Genomic DNA, 25,100 nt, shown 5'->3' with positions numbered 1-25,100 from the left:
CTCCTATTTTACAAATGAAAAGGCCAGGGTTCAGAAAGCTTGCTCAATGAGCTGGTATAAATTCAAATGAGAAGATTATAACTTTAGGATGTCAAATGTAATCCACAAAGAAAACTATAGAATATACACAAAAGGAAATGAGAAGGGAATTAAAATGTTTCAGTACAAAAAGCAAACAAACACAAAACAGTAGTGTAGAAAATGAGGGACAAAAAAGCTATAAGGCACATAGAAAACAAATACCACAATGACAGAAATCTCTTATCAGTAATTGCTTTAAATGTGAATGAGTTAAATTCTCCAATCAAAAGACAGAGATTGGCAAAATAGATAAAAAGAAAACCATGATTCAACTATATGTTGTCTACTAGAGACTCACTTTAGATCCAAAGACACAAATAGGTTGAAAGTGAAAGAATGGAAAAGGATATTCCATGCAAACAGTAACCAAGAGTACAGGGTAGCTACACTAATATCAGACAAAATACAGTTTAAATCAAAAAAGGTTACAAGAAACAGATGGACATTACATATTAATAAAAGAGCAATACAGCAAGAAAATTTAATATTTATAATTACACATCTAAGAACATGCCATCAAAATATATGAAGCAAAAACTGACAGCATGGAAGGGAGAAATAGTTTTATATTTCTTATATTTATATTTCTATAGTTGGGAGACTTCAATATTCCACTCTAGAGGACTTGAACAACACAGTAAATCAACTAGATCTAAAAGACATATGCATAACACTCTACACAAGAATACACATTCTTCTCAAGTGCACATGAGACCTTCCCAAGATAGACCATATGTTAGGCCACAGATTAAGCCTCGATACATTTTAAAAGATAAATATGATACAAAGTACCTTTTCTGACCACAGTAGATGAACCCAGAAATCAGTAACAGAAAGAAAACTGAATAATTCACAAATTTGTGGAAATTGAACAGCACACTCTTCTTAGACAACCAATGGGTTAAAGAAGAAATCACAAAGAAAATAGGAAAATACCCTGAGACAGATGAAAATGAAAACAACATACCAAAACTTAAGGGATACAGCAAAAGCAGTGCAAAGAGAGAAATTCATAGCTATATAAAAAAAGAAGGAAGATTTGTATCAACAACCTAACTTTATATAACTTAAGGAACTAGAAAAAGAATAATAAATTAAACCCTAAGCTAGCAGAAAGAAGATAATAAAGATTAGAGCCGAGATAAATGAAACAAACAAAAAATAGAGGTAACAAAACCAAAACTTGGTTCTTTGGAAGAAAAAAATCAACAAAATTGACAAACCTTTAGCTAAGTTAACTAACAAAAAGAGAGAGAAGACTCAAACTGTTAAAGTCAGAAACAAACGTGGGGACATTATGACTGATTCTACAGAAATCAAAGATCATGAGAATACTATGAGTAACTGTACACCAACAAATTAGGTAACTTAGATGAAATGGACAAACTCATAGAAACACAAAACCTACCAAGAAAAGAAAAGAGAAACCTGAACAGACCCATAACTAGTAAAGAGATTGAATCAGTCATCAAAAATCTGACAAAGAAAAGCCCCTGACCAGGTGGCTTCACTGGTGAATTCTACCAACATTTAGAGAACTAACACAATCCTTCTCAATTTCTTCTAGAAAACTGAAGAGGAAGGAACCCTTCTGAATTCATGCTATGAGGTCAGCCTTCTCCTGATATCAAAGCCAGATGAAGACATAACAAGAAAACTACAGATCAATAGCCCTTATGAACACTGATGCAAAAATCCTCAAGAAAAGACTGGCAAACCAGATTCAACAGCACATTACGAGGCTTTAATATCATGACCAAGTGGGATTTATTCCTGAAATGCAAGGATGGTTCAACATACAAAAATTGATAAATATACCACATTAACAGAATGAAGGAAAAAACAAAAACAAACAAAACCCCAGGGACTTCCCTGGTGGCACAGTGGTTAAGAACCCACCTGCCAATGCAGGGGACATGGGTTCGAGCCCTGGTCTGGGAAGATCCCACATGCCTCGGAGCAACTAAGCCCATGCGCCACAACTACTGAGCCTGTGCTCTAGAGCCCGCGAGCCACAACTACTGGGCCTGTGTGCCATGACTGCTGAAGCCTGTGTGCCTAGAGCCCGTGCTCTGCAACAAGAGAAGCCACCGCAATAAGAGGCCCGCGCACCGCAAGGAAGAGCAGCCCACACTCGCTGCAACTAGAGAAAAGCCTGCGCGCAGCAACGAAGACCCAACGTAGCCAAAAATAAATAAATAAAAATTAAAAAACAAACAAACAAAAACCAAAGGATCATCTCACTTGATACAGAAAAAGTCTTTGGCAAAATTCAGGATCTTTTCATGATAAAAATCCCGAACAAACTAGGAATAGAAGAAAAGTATAGGCATACTTTGTTTTATTGTGCTTCACTTTAATATACTTCACAGATACCGTGTTTTTTTCCCCAAATTGAAGGTTTGTGAACACCCTGCATCAAGCAAGTCCATCAGTGCCATTTTCCAACAGCATGGCTCCCTTCATGTCACTGTCCCATTTCGGTAATTCTCACAATTATTTCAGACGTTTTCATTACTGTTGTACTTCTTATGGTGATTTGTGGTCAGTGTTCTTTGATGTTATGACTATAGTTGTTTGGGGTGCCACGAACCACGCCCATATGTAAAGACAGCAAATGCCATCCACAGATGTGTGTGTTCTGACTGCACGGGAGACCCACCATTCCCAGGTCTCTCTCCCTGTACTCGCACCTCCCTAGTCCCTGAGACACAACAATATTGAAATTAGGCCAATTAGTAACCCAACAGTGGCCTGAAGTGTTCAAGTAAAAGAGCTGCACTTCTCTCACTTTAAATCAAAAGCTAGAAATGATTAAGCGTAGTGAGGAAGGCATACTGAAAGCTGAGACAGGCCAAGAGCTGGGCCTCTTGGGCCACAGTTAGCCAAGCTGTGAATGCAAGGGAAAAGTTCTTGAAAGAAACTGGAAGTGCTGCTCCAGTGAATACACGAATGATAAGAAAGCAAAATAGCCTTACTGCTGATATGGAGAAAGTTTTAGTGGTCTGTACAGAAGATTGCAAACCAGCCACAACATTTCCTTAAGCCCAAACCTATTACAGACCAAGGGCCTAACTCTCTTCCATTCTAGGAAGGCTGAGAGAGATGAGGAAGCTGCAGGAAAAAGTCTGATGCTGGCAGATGTTGGTTCATGAGGTTTAAGGAAAGAAGCTGCCTGCATAACATAAAAGAGCCAGGTGAAGCAGCAAGTGCTGATGTAGAAGCTGCAGCAAGTTATCCAGAGGATCTAGCTAAGATAGTTAACGAAGGTGGCTACACTAAACAACAGATTTTCAATGTAGGCAAAACAGCCTTATAATGGAAGAAGACGCTATCTAGGACTTTCAGAGCCAGAAAGGAGAAGCCAATGCCTGGCTTCAAAGGACAGACTGACCCTCATTAGGAGCTAATGCAGCTGGTGACTTTAAGTTCACGTGCCATTCTGAAAACCCCAGGGCTCTTAAGAATTACGCTCAGCCTACCCTGCCTCTGCTCTCTAAATGCAACAACAAAGCCTGGATGATAGCACAGGTTTACAACATGACTGAGTATTTTAAGACCACTGTTGAGACCTACAGCTCAGAAAGAAAGATTCCTTTCAAAATATTACTGTTTATTGACAGGGTATCTGGTCACCCAAGAGCTCTGATGAAGATGTACAACAAGATTAATGCTGTTTTCATGCCTGCTAACACAACACCCATTCTGTAGCCCACGGATCAAGGATAATTCTGACTTTCAACTCTTACTATTTAAGAAATACATTTCGTAAGGCGATTGCTGCCATAGTGCTTCCTCTGATGGATCTGGGCAAAGTCAACTGTAAACCTTCTGGAAAGGATTCAGCATCCTAGGTGCCATGAAGAACATTTCTGATTCATCACAGGAACAGGCCAAAATACCAACATCAACAGGAGTTTGGAAGAAGTTGATTCCAACCCTCCTGGACGCCTTTGAGGGGTTCAAGACTTCAGGGGAGGAAGGAACTGCAGATGTGGTGGAAACAGCAGGAGAACTAGAATTAGAAGTGGAGCCTGAAGATGGGACTGAATTGATGAAATCTCGTGATAAAACATTAGTGCATGTGGAGTTGCTTCTTACAGGTGAGCAAAGAAAGTGGTTTCTTTTTTTTCTTTTTTCTTTCAAAGCAAAATTAATTTTAATGAGTTTTTAAAAAAAGAAATACAAAACATGAAATACGTCTCTAAAGAAAGGAATGGGGAGGGTGTCATGAAATCCAAGAAACAGGGAATTGTATCTTCAGAATCCTTGGGAAATTCTGGTTGCCTGATGACTCTGGGGAAGTTGCCTGACTCTGGAAGAGGCAAAGGTTTTGTCTGTTTGTTTGTTTTTGGTAGAGGAGTTGGTGAAATACTTTAAACTGTTCTGCACTCACCCCCAAAGTCTGCGTTTTACACCTTGTCCAGAAATCAGTCTTAGTTTGTAATGGCATATATGTGTAAAGGTGCTTTTAACAACAGGAATGTTTAGTGTGGTGTAGAAGGTCTTTGAGCCAAATCCTGCCTTCAGTGTGCGCTTAAGATTCCATTAAAGGAGAGTGGCAAGTGAGCTTGTAGAGCTGAGGGTAAAATTTGAATTCTGCTGTAGGAGATCAGAGTATTAGGAGCTGGGATACTGAATTTCACTTTTCCCCAGGCTGACATTGACTTTCCTCTGGAGCATTATCAACTAGTGAGATCTAGTTCAGTTGCATGATTTCTTAATTTTTTCTCCACTAACCCAAATCCAGAGATACAAATCCGGAGCTTAGGGGGATTCATGTGAAAGTGGTTTCTTGAGACGGAATCTACTCCAGATGAAGATGCTGTGAAGACTGGAGAAATGACAACCAAGGACTTAGAATATTACACAGACTTACTTGATAAAGCAGTGGCAGGTTCGAGAGGATTGACTCCAATTTTGAAAGTAATTCTACTGTGGGTAAAATGCTATCAAACAGCATTGCTGCAACAGAGAAATTGTGAAGAGTCGATCGATTCGGCAAACTTCACTGTTGTCTTATTTTAGGAAACTGCTGCGGCCACCTTCACCTTCAGCAGCCACTGCCCTGATCAGTCAGCAGAATCAACACTGAGGCCAGACCCTCCACCAGCAAAAAGATTATGACTCACTGAAGGCTCAGATGATGGCTAGCGTTATTTAGCAATAACTTTTTTTTTTTTTTTTTTGCGGTACGCGGGCCTCTCACTCTTGTGGCCTCTCCCACTGCGGAGCACAGGCTCCGGACGCGCAGGCTCAGCGGCCATGGCTCACGGGCCCAGCCGCTCCACGGCATGTGGGATCTTCCTGGACCAGGGCACGAACCTGTGTCCCCTTCATTGGCAGGCAGACTCTCAACCACTGCGCCACCAGGGAAGCCCAGCAATAACTTTTTTAAAATTAAGGTAGGTATATTGACTTTTTTTAGACATAATGCTATTGCACATTTAATAGGCTACAGTATAGTAAAGACATAACTTTTACACGTACCGGGAAACCAAAAAATTTGTGTGACTTGTTTCATTGCAATATTTGCTTTACTGCAGTGATCTGGACCCGAATCCGCACTCTCTCCGAGGCTGCCTGTATCTCAACATATCAAAAGCTAGATATGAAAAGCACACTGTGAACATTACGCTCGACGGTAAAAGACTGAAAACTTTTCCTTTACGATGAGGAACAAGGATGCCTACTTTCACCATTTCTATTAATATAGTACTGTAAGTTCCAGCCAGAGCAATTGGGCAGGAAAAGAAAAAAAAAGGCATCCACATTGGAAAGGAAGAAGCAAGATTATCTTTGTTCATAGATGAAATACAGTTTATCCTCGAGCCACACGGGTTTGAACTGCGCAGGTCCCCTTCTACAGGGATGTGTTTCAACACACACAGCACTGCACCATCTGCGGTCAGTTGGCCACACACAAGTGGAACCACAGGTACGGAACTTGAGCATCTGCAGAGTTTGTTATCTGTGGCAATCCCAGTGGACACCAAGGGACGACTGTGATCTCTCAGGTATAAAACCCTAAAGGTTCTACAAAAAACATTAAGACTCATAAAAGAATTCAGCAAAGTAGCAGAATACAAAATCAGTGAGCAAAGTTCAACTGCATTTCTATATACTAAAAATGAAAAATCCGGGCTTCCCTGGTGGCGCAGTGGTTAAGAATCCGCCTGCCAATGCAGGGGACATGGGTTCAATCCCTGGTCCGGGAAGATCCCACATGCCGCGGAGCAACTAAGCTGGTGCGCCACAACTACTGAGCCAGCGCTCTAGAGCCCGTGCTCCGCAACAAGTGAAGGCACTGCAATGAGAAGCCCACGCACCCGCAACGAAGAGTAACCCCCGCTCGCTGCAACTAGAGAAAGCCCGCGTGCAGCAACAAAGACCCAACACAGCCAATAAATAAATAAATATATATTTTTTAAAAATGAAAGATCCGAAAAGGAAGTTAAGAAAACAACTACGTTTACAATAGCATCAAAAAGAATAAAATGGGTTTCCCTGGTGGCGCGGTGGTTGAGAGTCCGCCTGCCGATGCAGGGGACACAGGTTTGTGCCCCGGTCCGGGAAGATCCCACATGCCACGGAGCGGCTGGGCCCATGAGCCATGGCCGCTGAGCCTGCGTGTCCGGAGCCTGTGCTCCGCAACGGGAGAGGCCACAACAGTGAGAGGCCCGCATACCACAAAAAAAAAAAAAAAAAAAGTATAAAAAACTGAAAACAAACAACAACTCATCACAGTATGGAGGTTAAAAAAAAAAAAAAAGACATCTCGTGTTCATGGATTGGAAGTCAATACTGTTAGGATGTCAATACTACCCAAAGCTATCTATAGATTCAATGAAACCCCTATCAAAATTCCAATGAGGTTCTCTGAAGAAACAGAAGGTCTTTTCAACAAATGGTATTGGAAAAACTGAATATCCACACACAAAGGAATGAAGTTGGACCCTTACCTAACACCATACACAAAAATTAACTCAAAATGGACCAGAGACCTGCATTAAAAGCTAAAATTTTAAACTTGTTAGAAGAAAACACAGGGCAAAAGCTTCACAACACTGGGTTTGGCAATGGTTATTGAATATGACACCAAAAGCACAGGCAAAAAAATAAGAGACAAATTGGATTTCACGGAAATTAAAAAATTTTGTGCATCAAAGGTCAAGGGATTAATATCCAGAATATAGAGAGAACGTCTATAACTCAACAGTAACAAAAAAACAAACAACATAATTCAAAAATGGGCAAAGGACTTGAATAGACATTTCCCTGAAGAAGATATACAACTGGCCAACAAGCATATGAAAAGATGCTCAACATCACCAGTCATGAGGGAGATGCAAATCAAAACTACAATGAGATATCGCCTCACACCACCCATGAGGATGGCTATTATCAAAAAAGAAGAGAAAATAGCAAGTGCTGGCGAGGATGTGGAGAAACTGAAACCCTTGTGCGTTGGTGGTGGGAATGTGAAATGGTGCAGCTGCTGTGGCAAAAGTTTGGCAGTTATCATATGATCCTGCAACTCCACTCCTGGATAGATACCCAAGAGAACTGAAAGTGGGGTCTCAAAGAGGTATACGTACCACCATGTTCATAGCAGCATTACTCGTAATAGCCAACTACTGGAAACAGCCCACAAGGCCATTACCAAGAAATGGATAAGCAAAATGTTGCATGTATATTCAATGAACCGTTATTCAGCCTTAAAAAGAAGGGAAGGGGCTTCCCTGGTGGCGCAGTGGTTAAGAACCTGCCTGCCAATGCAGGGGACACGGGTTCAAGCCCTGGTCCGGGAAGATCCCACATGCCGCGGAGCAACTAAGCTCGTGCTCCACAACTACTGAGCCTGCGCTCTAGAGCCCACAAGCCACAACTACTGAGCCCGTGTGCCACAACTACTGAAGCCCGTGTGCCTGGAGCCTGTGCTCCACAACAAGAGAAGCCACTGCAATGAGAAGCCCGCGCACCACAACCAAGAGTAGGCCCCACTCGCTGCAACTAGAGAAAGCCCGTGTGCAGCAATGAAGGCCCAATGCAGCCAAAAATAAATAAATAAATAGGAAATTCTGACACCTGCTACAACATGGGTGAACCCAGAGAACATTATGCTCAGCGAAATAAGCCAGTCACGAATAGACAGATACTACATGATTCCACTTATGAGTATTTTACACTCACAGAGACAGAAAGTAGAACGGTGGTTGCCAGGGGCCGGGGGGGGGGGAGGGGGAATATTACGGATTTCAGTTTTCCAAGGTGCAAAGAGCTCAGGAGGTGGATGGTGGTGATGAATATGCATAGTATGAATGTACTTACTGTCTGTGAACTGTACACTTACAAATGGTTAAGATAGTAAATTTTATGTTACCTGTATTCTACAGAGAGAAAGAGAGAGAGAGAGAGAGAGAGCGAGCAGAAAGGAAAGGTTGCTCAAAGTCACACAGCTAGTCAGCAGGGGACAGGTTTTCTGATCCTACAGCCAGTACTGCTGCCATGGCAACGGGACACTTCTCAAATGCACCTCACAGGTTCCTTCCCTGGCCTTGCACCAGCCTTTCTCTACAGAACCTGATGTCATTTATTAACTTCATTTAAGTAGTGGAAGGAGAGTCTGATAGGCTTGGTAACACACAGAAACTGGTCACTTAGCACCATGTGCTGTCAGCTATCCATTTTGGGGGGCTGGGTGGGAGGGTGTTTGTTTTAGGACATGTGCCGTGCGCTGGAGTCCACCAGGTTCACGTTAACACACCGGAGTTCTCACCTATAAAAACTGTAACGGCTGGAAGCTCTGCGCTGCCCCAGTGGACAGGTGTGCGGCCAGCCTCCCCAAGCCCTCCAAGCCGACCGACATCATCAGTGGGGAGATGGGAATACTGGCTCCGATCAGGACTGGGCTCCAGACCCGAGACCGCCGCTGCAAGGGGCAGCAAGTCAACTGCAGGACAGGGATGAGAAGACACCTGCTTTTCCTCAGCCCCTTGCTGGAGGGGGCACATGAGATGGCAGGGCAGCTCCCTTACTCACAAGAGTAGAAAGTACCAGAAAACCGAGGTCTGGCTAATATGAGTTTTGGGTGAATTTCCCATTTTACGAATCTAATTCCTTTTGTGAAGACTGTCTGGTGCCGTCCCCACCGCTGCCAGGGACCATCCACAGCCCCCGACGGTGGCCACAGAGGGAGGGGGGCTCCCGGCCCAGCGCACTGCTCGGCACTCTCGGCTCAGGGTCCTGCAAGCCGTGGCCAGGAGGGCTGGACAGGGACCTCGGGAAGTGGAATCAGGGGAAGTGGCCTCCACACCTGCCAGCCCCGCTGCTGGTTTCTGTCTGCGGGAAGAGTCAAGTGTCTCCTTCTGGACCAGTGGTTCTCTACCAGGGCTGATTCTGCCCCAAGGGGACACCTGGCCAGGTGTGGGGACATCAACTGAGGGTGGGGTGCGCTCCTGGGACCTCAGGGGTGGTGCCTCCACCAGAAGTGGCCCGAGGTGTCGGCAGTGCCGAGGGTGTGAGCCCTGCTCGGGCGAAGGCAGCAGAGCCAGCTTTGCCAGAACACTGTGAGCAGTGATGCTCGGCAACTGTGTCCAAGGAACAGCCCTGCTGAAGAGGCACGAGCTTCACCTCTGTTCCCTTCTTTTCTAAGGAGGAAGGCCAGGCGCTGCAGGCTTTGTACTTGTGTATCTGCACCCCTGCCCAGGGCCTCTGTAACTTCACGGTGACATGTTTGCCCCGCGGTCCAGGCCCTGGCCTCTCCAGCCAGAGCTCGAGGGTGGCCACCTGCTGTCGCCTGGCGGTTCATCATATGTGAGTTTATTTTTCAACCAACAAGCACTCCAGCCCCCGTCCCCTTCCATGAGCCCATTGTCCTTTTGTCCCATTTTCTGGCCCTGAGTCTAGAAGGAAGGTGAGAGGCAGCCCAGGGAATAAAAAGCCCGGCTTCCAGAGTGAGATCGCCGTGGGCCCCCGGGCGGGTCACGTGCACGGTCACCGTCCTCACCCCACAGGGACCTGGAGCCCCTCAGCCTTGTGTGATGCCAGCAGGTAAACGTCGTTAGTGTTTCGGGGGGAGAAAACAAGCTGGTTTCTAAAGAAAGTCATCTTCCTTTTTGGGATAAACTAGAAGTTCAAAGCTATCGTTTCAAAAACTGGAGTGACAACAGACCGCGTTGTACCTTAGTTACTTCACTAAACGGCCGGTCACTTCGTCTTTAGAGGAACGCCTCTGGAGAATAAGGCCCAGCTAGAACGCACGTGCTGAGGAAGCCCGTGCGGAGCCCAGAGCTGCAGGGCAGCAAGTCTGCGACACGCCAGCAGGCCCAGGTGTACGACCCACCCGTGTAACACTATACACACCTTGCTGCCCGTGAGCTGTGCCAGGTGAGGTTTCAACTCTTCTCCGATTACGGAATAAATCGCCACTAAGCAAAACACGCTGGCCTTACGCACGCTGCTCTCGGTGTTGTCGTAACCCTGCAGTCAGAGAGGGACACAGAAAGGAAACGAGATCAAAGCCTTGCCTGACTGTCAATATGTCATCAGCGTTCCCACAAATGCCCGCTCGGTTCAACCTCGACCTTGTCAGGAGTGGCCTGGATACACCTGAGCTCTGCCCGTGAACCCCGAGAGCTCTCGCCCCGGAGAGGCCACGTGTAAGAGTGCCAAGGGTGAGCTGCTTCCGGGATAGGAGGCTGGAGGCTAGCGAGCTGGTCTCCTCCACACAGATAGATGCTGTATCACGAGCTGCCAGGCAGCACCAGCCAAGAGACGTCACGAGAGAACAGAATGAGAAAAGGAAATTAAGGGGAAAAATACCTGGCTTCTTTCCTATTTCTCGCCGTGGTAAAGCAAACCTCACACGTGCAAACCCCTTTCAAGAAATGAGAACCACGTCGCTCACTCCTGTGGGCAAAACTCCACTGTCCACGGACTGCAGGGAACATCCGCCCGCAGCCAGACCTCCGCATCCCTCTCCAGCTGGACCACAACCTGCCTGTCGGCCTCCCCCCACCCCACACCCAGGTGGGACTGTGTGCTCTCCTCCGAGCAGCCCTCTGGACCTTTCCGCCTTTGCGTCTTTCCCTCTGCCTGGAATAAGCCAGTGCTCGGCTGTATGTGTTTAAATTTCTGAGCCCAGCACTCAGCAAACAGCAGCATTTATTAAGTGTAAAGTGATGTCTCTCTACCCTTCCCCACTGAAATCTCTCCCTAGGGCCCAACTCTAAACTACTATTTCTCTGAGCCCATCTCTCTCTGACACCCCAACCCAGAGGTCAGCCCCACTCCGATCTCAGAAGCCTCTACCTGCACCCCCGTGGCAGCAGCTCAGCACATGGCACCCACCCTCACCCACGGCCGTCTGTACGGCTGTACCGGGTCCTGGAGCAGGCTGGAGACTCCTTGAGGTAGGGTCTCAACAGTGGAAAACACCAAGTCTTCCAGAGTCTACTTAATTCAACGCCTCATGCTCACGAGGGTTTTCAATTAATATTAGCTGGATGGATGAGAGCCAGGACCACTGTCTGATGCTGGGCTCCACGGCCCACCCTGCCCAGGGCTGGGCCCACTGCCATGCAGTAAGGAAGGAACAACGAAGAAAGATCAAAACATGTTCACAATAAACAGAAAGTTCCTTCTGTGAGCCACAGGCCCGGGCTGCCAGGAAGATCTTCCTGTGCGTTCAGCAGAGGGTGGGCCAGAGGAGACAGAGAAGGGCCGGGTCCGAGGCAGGGGCTGTCCCGCCCACCCACCCGCCCCTCGGGGGCCCACCTGCAGCAGGCCCGGGATGATGTCTGCGAGGAGCTGCAGCAAGGACTCCTTGGCGATCCTCTCGACGACTTTGGTCTGCATCTTGATGGCGGCCAGGTTGATTGGGTAGTCGGCCGTCTGGATGATGGGGCACAGCACTTTGATGCACTGCTCCGGGTGGATGGAGCTGGCCAGCGTGGAGGCCGCCTCCTCGGCAGCCCTCACCACCTGAAACACAGCCCGCGCGTGGGTGAGCTCCAGCCACACCGACAGCAGTGCCGCCCGAGTTCACGGGCCCGGGGACAGGCTCGCGTCGCTCCGCGCTGGGCGGCCCCCCGCCCCGGCCCGGCTGCGCTGTCGCTCCAACAGCGTCAGCCGGGTGGGCTGGCTGTAGAGGGCAGCCGTACTCCAGAAGAGCCGTGTCCTACTCTCCGGCTCCTAAGGGCCTCAGAAACCTGACAGCCTGGGCCGTCTTCCCCTACTGCCCTCCCCCCGCTTGCCTGTGCTGTGTGTGTGCGGCTGGTCCACGCGGGGCGGGCACAGGAGGAGGCAAAGGCTCGGGAGGTGGCTGGTGAGGGGCAGGGAGCAGGAGGCTTCTCTGGTGGCCCGCGGGGCTCCTACGGCTCCAGCCCCGCCGGCAAGCGGTCACTAGTCACCAGTCATGCTCAGGGCCTCTCACTCCACACAGACACACACACACACACAGACACACACACACAGACACACACACATATACACAGACACACACATATACACACAGACACACACACACACATACACACACACACATACACACACATATATACACACTCACATACACACATATATACAGACACATATATACATACACACATATACACACACACACAGACACACACACATAGACACACACAGATATACACACATACAGACACACATACACACACATATACACAGACACACATATATACACACACATATACACACTCACATACACACATATATACAGACACATATATACATACACACATATACACACACACACATAGACACACACAGATATACACACACAGATATACACACACATATACAGACACACATATACACACACACACACATATACACACAGACACATATATATATACACACACATATATACACACTCACATACACACATATATACAGACACATATATACATACACATATACACACAGATATATACACTCACCTACACACATATATACAGACACATATATACATACACACACACACACACACACATATACACACATATACACACACACATACACACACATATACACACCACACACATATACACACACACATATATACACACACATACACATATATATACACACAGACACGCAGATATACACAGATATCCAGACACATATACACACACACATATACAGACACAGATATACAAATATACACACACACACACATATACAGACACATATACACACATACACACACACATATATACACAAATATATAGACATACGCACACACATGCACACATATACATACATACACACATATACAAAGACACACACATATACACATATATACACACACATATACACACACATATACAGACACACACACACACATGGAAATGAGACTATTTAAAGGAAGCCCATCGTGATGTTTCTCCTGCCAACTCCGTCGCCTACGAACTGCGGTTTGTCCCACTCAAGTCCCCTGACAGCAGAGTCCGCTGTGCCTGCGTGACCTTTAACCTCTCACCCCAAGAAGGGCAGAGTCGGACAGGCATACGCGTAGCCTCGAGAGCAGCGCAGCAGACGCACCTCAGTTCATTCCTCCACCGAGAGGAGCCTCAATTTTTAAAAATTCCACAGTGGGGATTAACAAAACACCTGCTTTTACAGCTATCTGGATTAAGAAAGATGACACAGAAACGACTGTAGCTGCAGAGCCCGTGTGGCTCCAAGCTCGGCCTTGGTGGAGGAACAGCAGAGAAGTGGGGCTGGGCCGCTGAGGTGCCCCACGAGGCTCCAGGGCTCGGTCCAGAGGCCCAGGGCCTACGCCCAGGGCTCTGCCCGGTCCAATACTCACTCCAAAGGGCCACCCCGATGACCAGGCATGAAAGGAAACGAGGCCTGTGTGGGAACACTGGGCAAGGATGCGCCCCGCCAGCCGCTGCGGGGCCCCGCCAGCTCCCTTCACTCTTCCTGAAAGTTGCTCACTTGCGCCAGTGACCTGGCTGGGCAGGTCCCCCTCACCCCCACGAACCCCCGGGGTACCCTGATTACTGCACTTCATCGCTCTGCTGACACCGTCTCCCCACTAGACTAAGGGCCCCTTGAAGACAAGCTCCCATGTTGGCCACCGTTCTGTGCCCATGCCCAGCAGCGTCCATCATCACACACTAGGTGCTCAGTAAGTGTCCAGCTCATTTCCCCACAGTGTGTGTGTGTGTGTGTGTGTGTGTGTGCGCGCGCACGCGCGCGTATTTAAATGCTCATGACTGGCAAAGTCAGCTCCAGGGCACGCCTCACTGATCTGCATTTCCATGTTCCAACCAAGGAGCCGGTCCAGAAAAGGAGGTGGAAGGCACGATATCTACAAAGGACCAACTTGGGCTTTGGGGAAAATCAGCTGTACAAGGCCCAGAGTGTCCATTCTGGGTGACACGCTAGACGGCCAACAGATCTGTTCTTTGGAAAAGAGCCTTGAGTTCAGTTAGTTTTTTCCAGTGCTCGGTTTGTTTGGAGAGGGACAGCATATTGCTTAGAAGGGCTCCATCACGCAACCATTACTAGATGAAGTGCTGTTCTTCCTCCTCAGCTCAGGCGTGTCCCTGAGAGTGTGGTCAGTCCACGGCGGACCTGGCAGAGCCAGGCGTTTGGCGTGTTACACACGGCCAGGCAGACGGTGGAAGAGGGGGCCCGTCCATCCTCCAATCGGGTCCCGCAGTGGGACACCAATGCCCTCCTACTGTAAGAAACCACTGTTGACAGCTGTCACAACATACTGGTCAGAAAGCTGAGTGATACTAACTGATGAAACCTGAGGTCTTAGTTTTTAAACATGGGGAAAAAAATGAAATGAAATACTGGATGATTTCACAGACAATATTCAAGTTGGAAAACACTGATGTAGGGGAATTCAGGAGACCACCAGGAGGTGGGCACAGCTCAGCGGGCGGGAAGACACTGGCCTGGGAGACAGACTGGGGTTCAAGTCCCAGCCCCGCCACTTAAGTCTTGACAGGAGCAAACTAGAAACCTCCCGGCGCCCCTCAGGGAAATAAATGGCCAGGTTCACAGCGAGACTCTATCACGAGGGGTCCCTCCCCGCCTCCAACCTCCCCAAGCTCTGCTTATCATCCGGGTCACAGGAGTTACCCTGCAGGGAGCTGCTGGGAAACAGACCTTCTCAGGTCGGCTGAGCTGAAACCCAAACCCAAGGGGAACTTTGTCATATAAAACTCCACGAATTCTTGAGGTCGCTTGCAGGAAGCATTTAATCAAATGTAGGTTTTCTGGAAATGCCTGAAAAGAAAATGCCAGAAGCTGCGCTTTAAGAAGGCCCGTCTGAGGCCCCCTCTTTCACTGAGGTTAGAACAAGTTTCCCAAGACAGATGCTGTTTTTGGCAAGGCGGGTCGGTGTTCTCAACTTCCCTCTACACGCCAAGCTCCCAGCGGCTGGCCCGCTGCCTGATTCAGGGTGAACTTTAGGTTTTGCCCCTGTGTTCTGTGTAACATAAGAAGCAAAGATTATAAGTGTAAGCAAACAGAGAGCAAAAGTAAACACGGGCAGCAGAGAGGAAGGAGGACAGTACTGTCTAGCAGACAAGGTGGCCAGAGGCGGCAAAGATGTTTTCCAAGGGGGCAGGGATGCTGGCGAGAGCACGGGGGATGAGGCAGCCTTCTGGGCTGTCATCCACCCCAAGTGACCAAGACTGTTCCAGTTCTGCTGACTCTGCTGCAGTCTGGTAAGAAACACAGGAATTCTGCTTTTTCAAAGACACTGAAATAACAGTGTCTAGCTAGGAAAAGCATAATTTCCTTATCTAACTTTAAAAAAAATGAGATCATTACTCAGAATATTGATGAATGTTTGCTTAAAGATAAGGTTTCTTTGAGAGCACAGAACCTGTCAAAATTTGGATTGCGTGTTTTAAGTTCACAGGGTTTGACTGGGCTCTGTCACAGATGCGGCAGCCTAACTGGCTGACTAAAAGCCAGCCAGCCAGCCAGCCAGCGGGTGTTCAGGAACCATGGCTCCCGAAGGGAGAGGCTGGAGCCACCTTCTGGGAAAGGCCGGGGAGGCCTCACCGAACAGGCCAGGTGCCCGGCGTGTGCCCACCAGCGTGGTGCGTCCACCATGAAGGGGAGGCTGTGTCTCTGGTGGGGTGGGGCAGGGGTGTGGCTGCTGCCAGCTCAGGCGGGCGCCACCGGGGACCTGAACCCAGCACGCAAGTCCCCCGTCTGCCAGGCCCGGCACCACAGGACGGGGGAGGAAAGGAACAAGCTTCAGTGTCCAAGTTCGGGGACCCGGCTCTGCCATCAACTAGTGAGGTGAACGTGGGAGGAGTTTCTTCTACTGTCTGGGCCTCAGTTTCCCTCATCAGTAAAATGAGGGGGGATGCGAATCTAGAACGCTTACATCAGTTTGGAGCGTGAAACCTTATCTCCCAGACCTCGCTGACGAGGACTTTCTCCTGGAAAACGCACACGCACAACGTCAGATGGTATGGCCTGCACGGATGGTCTCTGACCACACGGCCATCACAGCCCCCGCCCTGGAGAAGCGCATTCAGGGCAACACCGTCTCGAACGCGGAAAGGCTCCGAGGTGGGAGACTTATTCTATCCCACCCCAAGGGGTAGAATCAGGGCCGACGGGGGACAATGCCGCGGAGTCACAGGGTGGGCGCCCAGGAGGGGGCATGTCCCCGCCCTGGAGGACGCCTCGGACGCCGGGATGGCTGGCCGCTCGGAGGAGCCTGGGAGGCGGAAGGTGGGCCGCACACAGAGCTCCTCTTCCAAGCCTCCCAAATCCATCAGCTCCTGGTGTTTCCGGCCTCAAGTGTGGGAGTGTGACGGCCCCTCCAGTGGAGACGCCGAGAGATTCAGCTGACGCAGGAGCCCAGAGACACAGCCCAACGTTTATTCACCCGAATTTCGATAGCCTTCTGAGATATAGTTCGAGAAATGCGGGTATGTCTGCTTTACGTAAAACTGAAAAACCTCAGCCACAATTCTACTCAGAACTGGTCTATTTCTTCACTGGAAGAGGATAAAAGACAGTGTCTTCAGTGTTCACAGTGTCAGCCTCCTCGCCGCCCTGACTCTGAGGCCAGCCAGCCCTGCAGGGCGGGCCTCACAGGGCGTCCCAAGTCACCCCGGGTGCCAGCACTTCCGGCGTCCAGAGCTGCATCCTGTCCCCAGCCACGTGACTGGCCAAAGTAGGATGAGGACCCAAGTCTCCAGACTCCAGGGTTCTGCAGACGAGTTTCCTCTCTTAGTAAGACGCTCTGAGGCTATGGGAGCTAAAGGGCAGGCGTCACATCTGGTCCTAGGAGGCTGGGCCCACCAGAGAGGAGGGGTCGTGTCCCGTCACCCTGAGTAACCGTGGGGCAGCGGCCGCCACCACTCCGGACTGGACACCGTGCCTGGCACGTGCCAACCACCCGGCAGGGTGGGCGATGGGACCTCCACTTGTGGCGGGGTGGGTCCAGCCGTGTCCTCCCGGCCCGCGGCCCTGTCCTGGGCCTCGCTGCCTGGCTCACCACCGGCGTCCTCCAGAACTGCCCCAGACTCCCAGCGCACTTCTCTCTGGACCCCCACGTGGATTCCTCTGCTCTCACGTCACCTAAGCCGTAAGTCCCTTTAGGTCTGAGCGCCGCCCTGCGAGCCGCCCAATAATGGGACATTTACCAGTCAGACTGTCTGGCTCAGCAACTGTGACCTTTTAAATGACTATACAGGTCTCTGGTTTTGTCCTTTTGTTAAAAGGCTGAAGGTTACAAAGGAAATAGGGCCTCTGGCCATATCCCAAGACTGGGCCCAAAGAAGACCGGAGACTTAGAATCTAGAAAGGTTGAGGTTTGTTACTCAGCAGCCTCCTCCATTATCCTGAGGCCGGATGACACACAGATAAGCATGCAGTCCACTCCCTGGGCTAACAGATTAGAAACCCAAGGTCCAGAGAGGTGAAATAATCTTTCCACGCTCACACAATGCACTGTTCTTCAGAACCCACTGACACACGGCTGCTGCCCCGAGAGGCTTCTCAGGGCCACTCCAGATGCAGGGGGACTGGTTGAGCCATGGTCAGAGAGTGATTTTAATTGGTATTTGAAGCACAACATCAGCTCGCTAAAGTGCTTTCTCTCTGACACACCGCTGCTTTGCTCAGGCTGTGATATTTGCCAAGAGGTCCCCCAAAAGTTCTATTTTAAAAATAAATTTAGAGCTTCCCTGGTGGCGCAGTGGTTGAGAGTCCGCCTGCCGATGCAGGGGACACGGGTTCATGCCCCAGTCCAGGAAGATCCCACATGCCACGGAGGGGCTGGGCCCGTGAGCCATGGCCGCTGGGCCTGCGCGTCCGGAGCCTGTGCTCCGCAACGGGAGAGGCCACAACAGTGAGAGGCCCGTGTACCACACACACACAAAAAAATTAAATAAATAAATTAATTAATTTAAAAAAATAATAAATTTAGTCTGGCTTTGCTTTTTTAATTCCTTGTAATCATAAAACTAATTAGAAATGATTTCAAAATAAAACCCCGGGAGACATAACAGTGGTTGCTTCATATTTACCTGAGACTCAAACTTCCCCAAACAAGCCAAACCACCTGAGGCTGGATTCTGATGCCTTAAACACCAAGACTGCTGTGGGGCAAGAAATGTCTGGTGACCCCCTGGAGTGACATAAAACGAAGCTGATATTTTCCTCTTTTTAACAGGAAAACGTAATGGAATATTTATTAACGTGGCCGAGGTCAGCAAAAAGTCTCAAGTATAGAACATCTTCAAAGAAACAGAGTTGGTGCTTCTCTCAAGTTTAAACAGAACGTCGAGTAAGGACCCCAGCACTCTGGGTACCGCGTGTAAGCCGCAGTGCCTGGGAGCAGCAGCTACTGAAACGAGTGCCTCTGAGACGGTATGGATGTCCGAAGACGGCTTTACGTAGCAATACTGGTACAGTGCCTGACGGTGTTAGAAGCATGCTTCCATGGAGGTCGGATGCTAGACCGAAAACCAGGCTTTCCCCCTCTAGATTCGCGCTCCCACTGACCCCAGAATTGCATGCAAAGTATCAGTGCTCTTCTTAGCTCTAAATCTTCTCGTAATCATTGAAGGAGAGATTCTGTACCAGCCCCAGCAAACAGATTTCAAGTTCTCAGATAAGAAGTGCTAACATTAATAAAGTTGTTTCTTGAAAAACAGAAAGGGGGCGTAAGATTTTAAAAGGTCACCATCAAGGTCTTCGCCCCCTCGGATGTTTGCTAAAAGCTAACACTATGGTATACCATAGTAACTTCATTAATGAGCTACTGAAACTCAATAGCAAATTTTATTTACTAAAAAGATAAAAATAAGGAGCTAGACAATGAAAGAGATTTACTTATTCAAATAGGAAGTATGAAGACTGTCTAACCTGACAAACACCAACTTTTAATTATTTATTTAATTACTTTTTGGGCCACGCCGCGAGGTTTGTGGGACCTTACTTCCCCGACCAGGGATCGAACCCAGGCCCTCGGCAGTGAAAGCGCTGAGTCCGAACCACTGGACCACCAGGGAATTCCCAATACCAACTTTTTTTTTTTTTTTTTTTGCCGTACGCGGGCCTCTCACTGTTGTGGCCTCTCCTGTTGCGGAGCACAGGCTCCGGACGTGCAGGCTCAGCGGCCATGGCCCACAGGCCCAGCCGCTCCGCGGCATGTGGGATCCTCCCGGAACGGGGCACGAACCCGTGTCCCCTGCATTGGCAGGCGGACTCTCAACCACTGCACCACCAGGGAAGCCCCCCAATACCAACTTTTAAAATAAAAACTCTAAAGCGGTACCCGAATCCTCTATCTTGCTCATTGTAAAACATCTCCGTCAGCTTATGATGAACGATGCCTGAGACAGATTTAGTGCCTGGGACGTTTCAGCGTGTGACAACAATGTTTTGCACTCACAGCTCCTGTTAAAGACCCTGGGAACACAGTCCCTGGCTTATCGGGTGACAAACAAGCCATCTTATCCTCAGCCCTGCTTTATGCATCTCCCCTAAGGGTCTTAGGACACCTTTCAATTTATAGAAACTGCATTTCAAGAAGTGCTTCATGGCTACAGCCCCGCGGCCAGAACTACAGTGCGCACGCTGGCGGGGCCCCAGCCACAGCGGCCAAGGAAGGACATGTCTGGTGACAAGGGCTGTCACAGCCGGTCTGTGTCCACCTGCCGGTCCACCTCCTTCATCTGCCGAAGCCTGGGTTTTGCCTGTGGACACCAAACCAACTAGCTGTAACGAGGAGGAGAGTTCCCAGAGCTGTCGCCGGGAGGGGCACACTTTGGGAGTGCCAATTAGATGGGAAGAGAGACTGGCCCCTGTCTGACTAGTAACCGGGTCTAGAAACACTTCGGCTCCTTTCCAGTCAATAAACGTGGGGATGATGTGTGAATGTGCCGACGAGAAAACGTAGCAACCAGAGACATAGTGTGGCATGTGCCAGCACAACGGCTACCAGACAGACCCTGTGCGTCTAACTATCCGGCCTGAAAACAAAAGCGGATTGGCAAAGCCAGAGAAAGACCCCATAGAAGAGTTTTAAAGGAAAAGAAAAACAAAAACGATACCTAACACCAAAACACACAGGTGCCCAAGTTAGAAGCTTCCGGCAAAGTGACAGTGTGACGTTTCATAAGGAAAACGACAAGGGCACCAAGTCAAGGTGAGTCCGAAAGCATGCAAAGCAGGGGAGGCCTGCCAGTAACCGCACTCATTTCAGAACACAGTGTTTCCTCCACCTGCGTATCAGGAAACCAGTGAGCGCCGCGTGGAGACCCCCGGGTTACGAGAACTCCACAGCAACCGAGTGCTGCTACGTTCGCTCTAAGCAGCAGGTATTCTCTGCTTGTGTCCCCTACGCAACCTAAAGGCCTTCAAAGCCAAGAACGTTCTCTCCTCAGTCTCTCGCTTTGCAGGGGAAAACAACAAGATCCCTCACGTAAACAGTAAAGAGCAACTTCTGGCCACGTATACTTCTCCAGGTCCACCATCCAAGTCCTGGAGGTTACGATCAGCACGGCCACTGTAAAGACAGACAGCTGCCAAGGGGATGGCTAGTGACCGCCACACCATGCAGGTGGCTTTGTGTCACCTCAGTGTCACAGTCTCAATATGTCCTCCCCTCTGAAAACAACTGACATCGTATGTATGCAAAAGAACATCCATTTCATGTCGTTTTTTCATTGTGTATTCTAAGGAGAAGCTATCGTGGTAAAAAAAAAAAAAAAAAAAGAGCACAGACCAGACCAGTTGCCCCTTAAAAGACACACGACCTGGTTCACATCTTGGTTCTGCCAGGAACTGCCACGTGTGCATCACCTGACAAAGGATGGGACCTCCTGGGCCCTCTTCCTCACCTGGGAATAATTACGGTGACTACTGGTAGCTTACCTGGCGCTCACAGTTTTCAAATGAGTTATGTGAAGTGGAAAGAGTTTTGCTCGAACATGAGTGGGTGCTGTCGCCATCAGGCAACCGAGCTGGATCCCGGAAGTGTGAGTGAGTGGTTGGCACACACACCCATCACTCGTGCACCTGTGTGGCACTAGGGCTGCTGGGTGGAGAGATGCCCGGCCAGAGGGACGCCCTCAGCCTCGCTGAGCCTGCAGCTGTGGTGGGAACCTGAGGGGGCCAGACCGGTCTCTGTTCAGTAGCCACGTAACTGCTGAACAGAGGAAAAAGCCATGATTCGGGGTCCGATTCTCGCTGTGAAGAGAAGGACTGCTCTAATCACAGTTCCTTTAATGCACGGCTGTGCTCGCGGGAGTCACACGGGAGCCTAAAGACTGAACTGACACGCGCTTAGGTCTCACTTCGGGGTCGAACCCACTGTTTCGCCAAGTTAAGTTTTCCAAACCTGGAACTAGATGGTTGTTTACCACAGTGTCTTCCACTGGCAGGTGTCCCTGAAACCATCTCCCTTTAGGACGCTCCACCCACCCCGCCCCCCAGCTCTCGATACGCAGAGGACTGCGGACGGCAGGTACCGGACAGCCCAGCAAGCGACTGGACGAGGATGCACGGACTGTCCTCTGCGTGCACACGTGTCGGGCCCAGAACCGCGCCCTCCCTGCCCCGTGACGGGAGCCCGAGGAGAGTGCGGATGCCTCACGCGTCCGGAGCTCACAGAGTGGGCGGGCCGCGTCCAGTCCTGCGAGCCCGCGGGGGGAGCCCGCCCGTCCACGCCGGCCTCACCTAGCTCTCCCGTGGGTGGCGTGGGGTGACAGCCCCCCGAGGAGAGCGGGGCCCTGCGGGTGAGGGAGCCTGGCCGAGGGCCCAGAGCGAGGCTCACGCGTCTCCATCCCCACCCTGACCGCAGGGGAAAGGGCAGACCCGCCCGGACGAGGCTCGGAGAGCCCTGCCGCCGGGGCCCTGCGGGGCGCCGGGCCCGCAGCGCCGCGCTGGCTCACCTCCTTGTGGGAGTCTTTGTGGGCTTCCAGCGTCTTCATGATCGTCAGCTCCGCGTAGTGTTTAAATCTCGCTGGCTGGCTTCTCAAGGTCTCCCGCAGCACCCTGAGTGCCAGCGCGCGGATGGAGTGCTGGGGCAGAGGAGAGACGGACATCAGCAAACGCCACGCGGCGCCTCTCTGCACACACGGCCAGCGGGGCCCCGAGACCGGCTCCCAGGCCTGGGTCCCTGGCGCCCTGCAGGCACCGCGACACGGACGCCAGGTTTCCTGGACGGAGGCTCCCAGATGGCCGGCTCCACAAGGGCGGGCGCTGTGCCTGTGGGGACATCCCGGGACCCGGCACCTGAGAGGGACCCCAGGAAGGCTTCCTGAACGAGACCAAATGAGGATGGCTGGTAAGTTCACTATGAGTCTCCCGGGGGCGGCTCCAGATTTCCTGAGGCTCAGGTGTGTATCTGTCAACTATGTAAAAGGACAGGTAAAGGGCACCTACATGTTTCATCGACACGACCTGTCAGACAGTGGACTCGCTCAGGACAGTGGGAGACCTGCCGATATTCCTGACCTTCTACGTGAGCAGGTCATGGGGGAGGGGAACGTGTACAGAACTCCAGCTGCTTGAGGCCCGAATCATGCATCTGGAGGAAAGCCATTCCAAAGAGGCTCCTAATCTCAACAACAGAGAACGGGGTTTACACCAAACAGAACGTCCTGATTCTCTGCCACTCACCTGCACCAGCCACAGGCTCACACACCATCCCCTGCCCTCTCCATGACATCGTTTCTCCTCCTGACAAAGCCAACCACTAGAAGCGCTTCAGGCGCCGACAGGTACTTTGTCTTAAGAAAAGCGAATACAGATCTTTCATCGCTGTTCTTCTACCTTGATTCACCCCACACCAAACCATGCGTCCCTAAGCACCAGACAGCAACTGGAGTCACCATGACATCTGCCAGCCTCTGCTCACCTGTCTTCCATTAAGATCACCATCAATGTGACCTGGGCACGACCTCTGCCCTGGGCCGTGCCCAACCTCCTCGAAATCCGTCTGGTCCTACCCCTTGAGCTGTTCACCACACTTACTGTACTTGTCCTTCTGCTGACCTGCACGAAGCCCGGAGCACAGAGATGGCGTTTTACTTCTAGACTTTAATCCAGGGACGTCCTGACATTTATACCTGCTGCCACACACACAAGGGGGTGGCCGCACAGCGGGCGGCGGGGAGGTGGGCCTCTGATCAGGGTGCTCACCCCGTGAGGAGTCACATTCAAGTGTCACCGCGTGGAGACGGCTTTCTACTTTAAAAATAATAATGGCCGATAACAGAAAACAGTAATGATCTCTGCTTCTGGGATCTGTCGCTGGAACTGTTAACAATGCAGGGGTGAACCAACACAGAGCCCCAGGGAAGGCGCATTTACTAGGGTTTAGTATGGTCTTCCAAAAATGAGCCTCTGATTTCTCAACTGCACGTGAAGCATAAATAAAACTCCTAAGGAAGAAAACCCCATTGTAAAAAAACAAGCCACATTCTACACTAGCAAGTCTTAAGGAATTTTGTGAAAGGGACCAAAGAGGGAGCACATCTCCCTCAACGACTACAAACCCAATTACAGAAAAACCTGCGTGGAGGCCAGGGTGGGGCCTCTCTCCGCTAACTGACTGGGTCCAGAAAACCTGAAAGCCGTCTTGGTGCCAACAGGAAGCACAGCACAGGAGCGGAGGGGAGCCTTGGGCCCAGGCCTGGCCACCCAGGAGGGGAGGGGGAGAGAGGAGGGAAGGGGAGGGAGGGGGAGAGGGGAGGGAAGGGGAGGGAGAGGGAGGGGAGGGAGGGAGAGAGAGGTGAGGGAGGGGGAGGGAGGAGGAGGGGGAGGGGAGGGGGGGAGGGGGAGAGGGGGGAGGGGAGGGCGGGGAGGGGAAGAGGGGAGGGAGGGGGAGAGGGGAGGGAAGGGGAGGGAGAGGGAGGGGAGGGAGGGGGAGGGAGGAGGAGGGGGAGGGGAGAGGGGGGAGGGGGAGAGAGGGGAGGGGGAGGGAGGGGAGGGGAAGAGGGGAGGGAGGGGGAGAAGGGAGGGAAGGGGAGGGAGAGAGAGGGGAGGGAGGGGGAGGGGGAGGGCGAGGGCAAGGGGAGGGAGGGGGGACGCTCACGTCCTTGTCCCCCAGCGTCTCCAGCAGCAGTAGCAGGACAGTCTTGAAGTGCTCCTCCCAGACGCCCAGGCTGTCCTCGCGCGCTATCTTGAGCAGCTCCAACAGGGCGCCCTTGCGCTCCTCCACCCGCTCGTTGTGGTTGGACAGCTCTTTCAGGAGGTCCGCCACCAGGTCCGAGTGGTCAATGGGCACTTCGGGGACACAAGATAGATGCTCAGCACCCCCGCCCTCCTGACTTCAGGAGGTCCCCACCGGCCCGCGGCCCGCGCTGGGCGCCGGCCTCACGTCACACCCCCAGCAGGTCACCTCGCCAGGCTAACTGTGAAAACGGGTGAGGACAGGTGTCTAGTGCTCTGGGACCAACACGCAGCACCCTTCCCGACCTGACCAGCCCTTTTCCCTCCTATTTCAGACAAAGAGGAGGAACCACCCCCCCAAAGCCCCTCCT

General features: G+C 50.6%; 1 protein-coding gene across 4 annotated transcripts in view; it reads right to left on the bottom strand.

Moving 5' to 3' along the window:
- CLASP1 (cytoplasmic linker associated protein 1) overlaps positions 1–25,100 on the bottom strand; it is a 268,685-nt gene that overhangs the window by 5,747 nt on the left and 237,838 nt on the right. For all 4 annotated transcript variants that reach the window (XM_082630779.1, XM_082630777.1, XM_082630780.1 and 1 more), the window contains 4 exons: positions 24,653–24,843; positions 22,506–22,634; positions 11,860–12,066; positions 10,447–10,563 (listed from right to left, as the gene is read on the bottom strand). In XM_082630779.1, coding sequence (XP_082486905.1) covers positions 10,447–10,563; positions 11,860–12,066; positions 22,506–22,634; positions 24,653–24,843 — 644 coding nt within the window. The remainder of the gene's footprint in view (positions 1–10,446; positions 10,564–11,859; positions 12,067–22,505; positions 22,635–24,652; positions 24,844–25,100) is intronic.

The sequence above is a fragment of the Mesoplodon mirus genome (genome assembly GCF_964341445.2).
Source record: "Mesoplodon mirus genome assembly, chromosome: 8".
NCBI lineage: Eukaryota > Metazoa > Chordata > Mammalia > Artiodactyla > Ziphiidae > Mesoplodon > Mesoplodon mirus.
The sequence above is the reverse complement of the archived record's forward strand: the minus strand, read 5'-3'. Positions and strand labels throughout refer to the sequence as shown.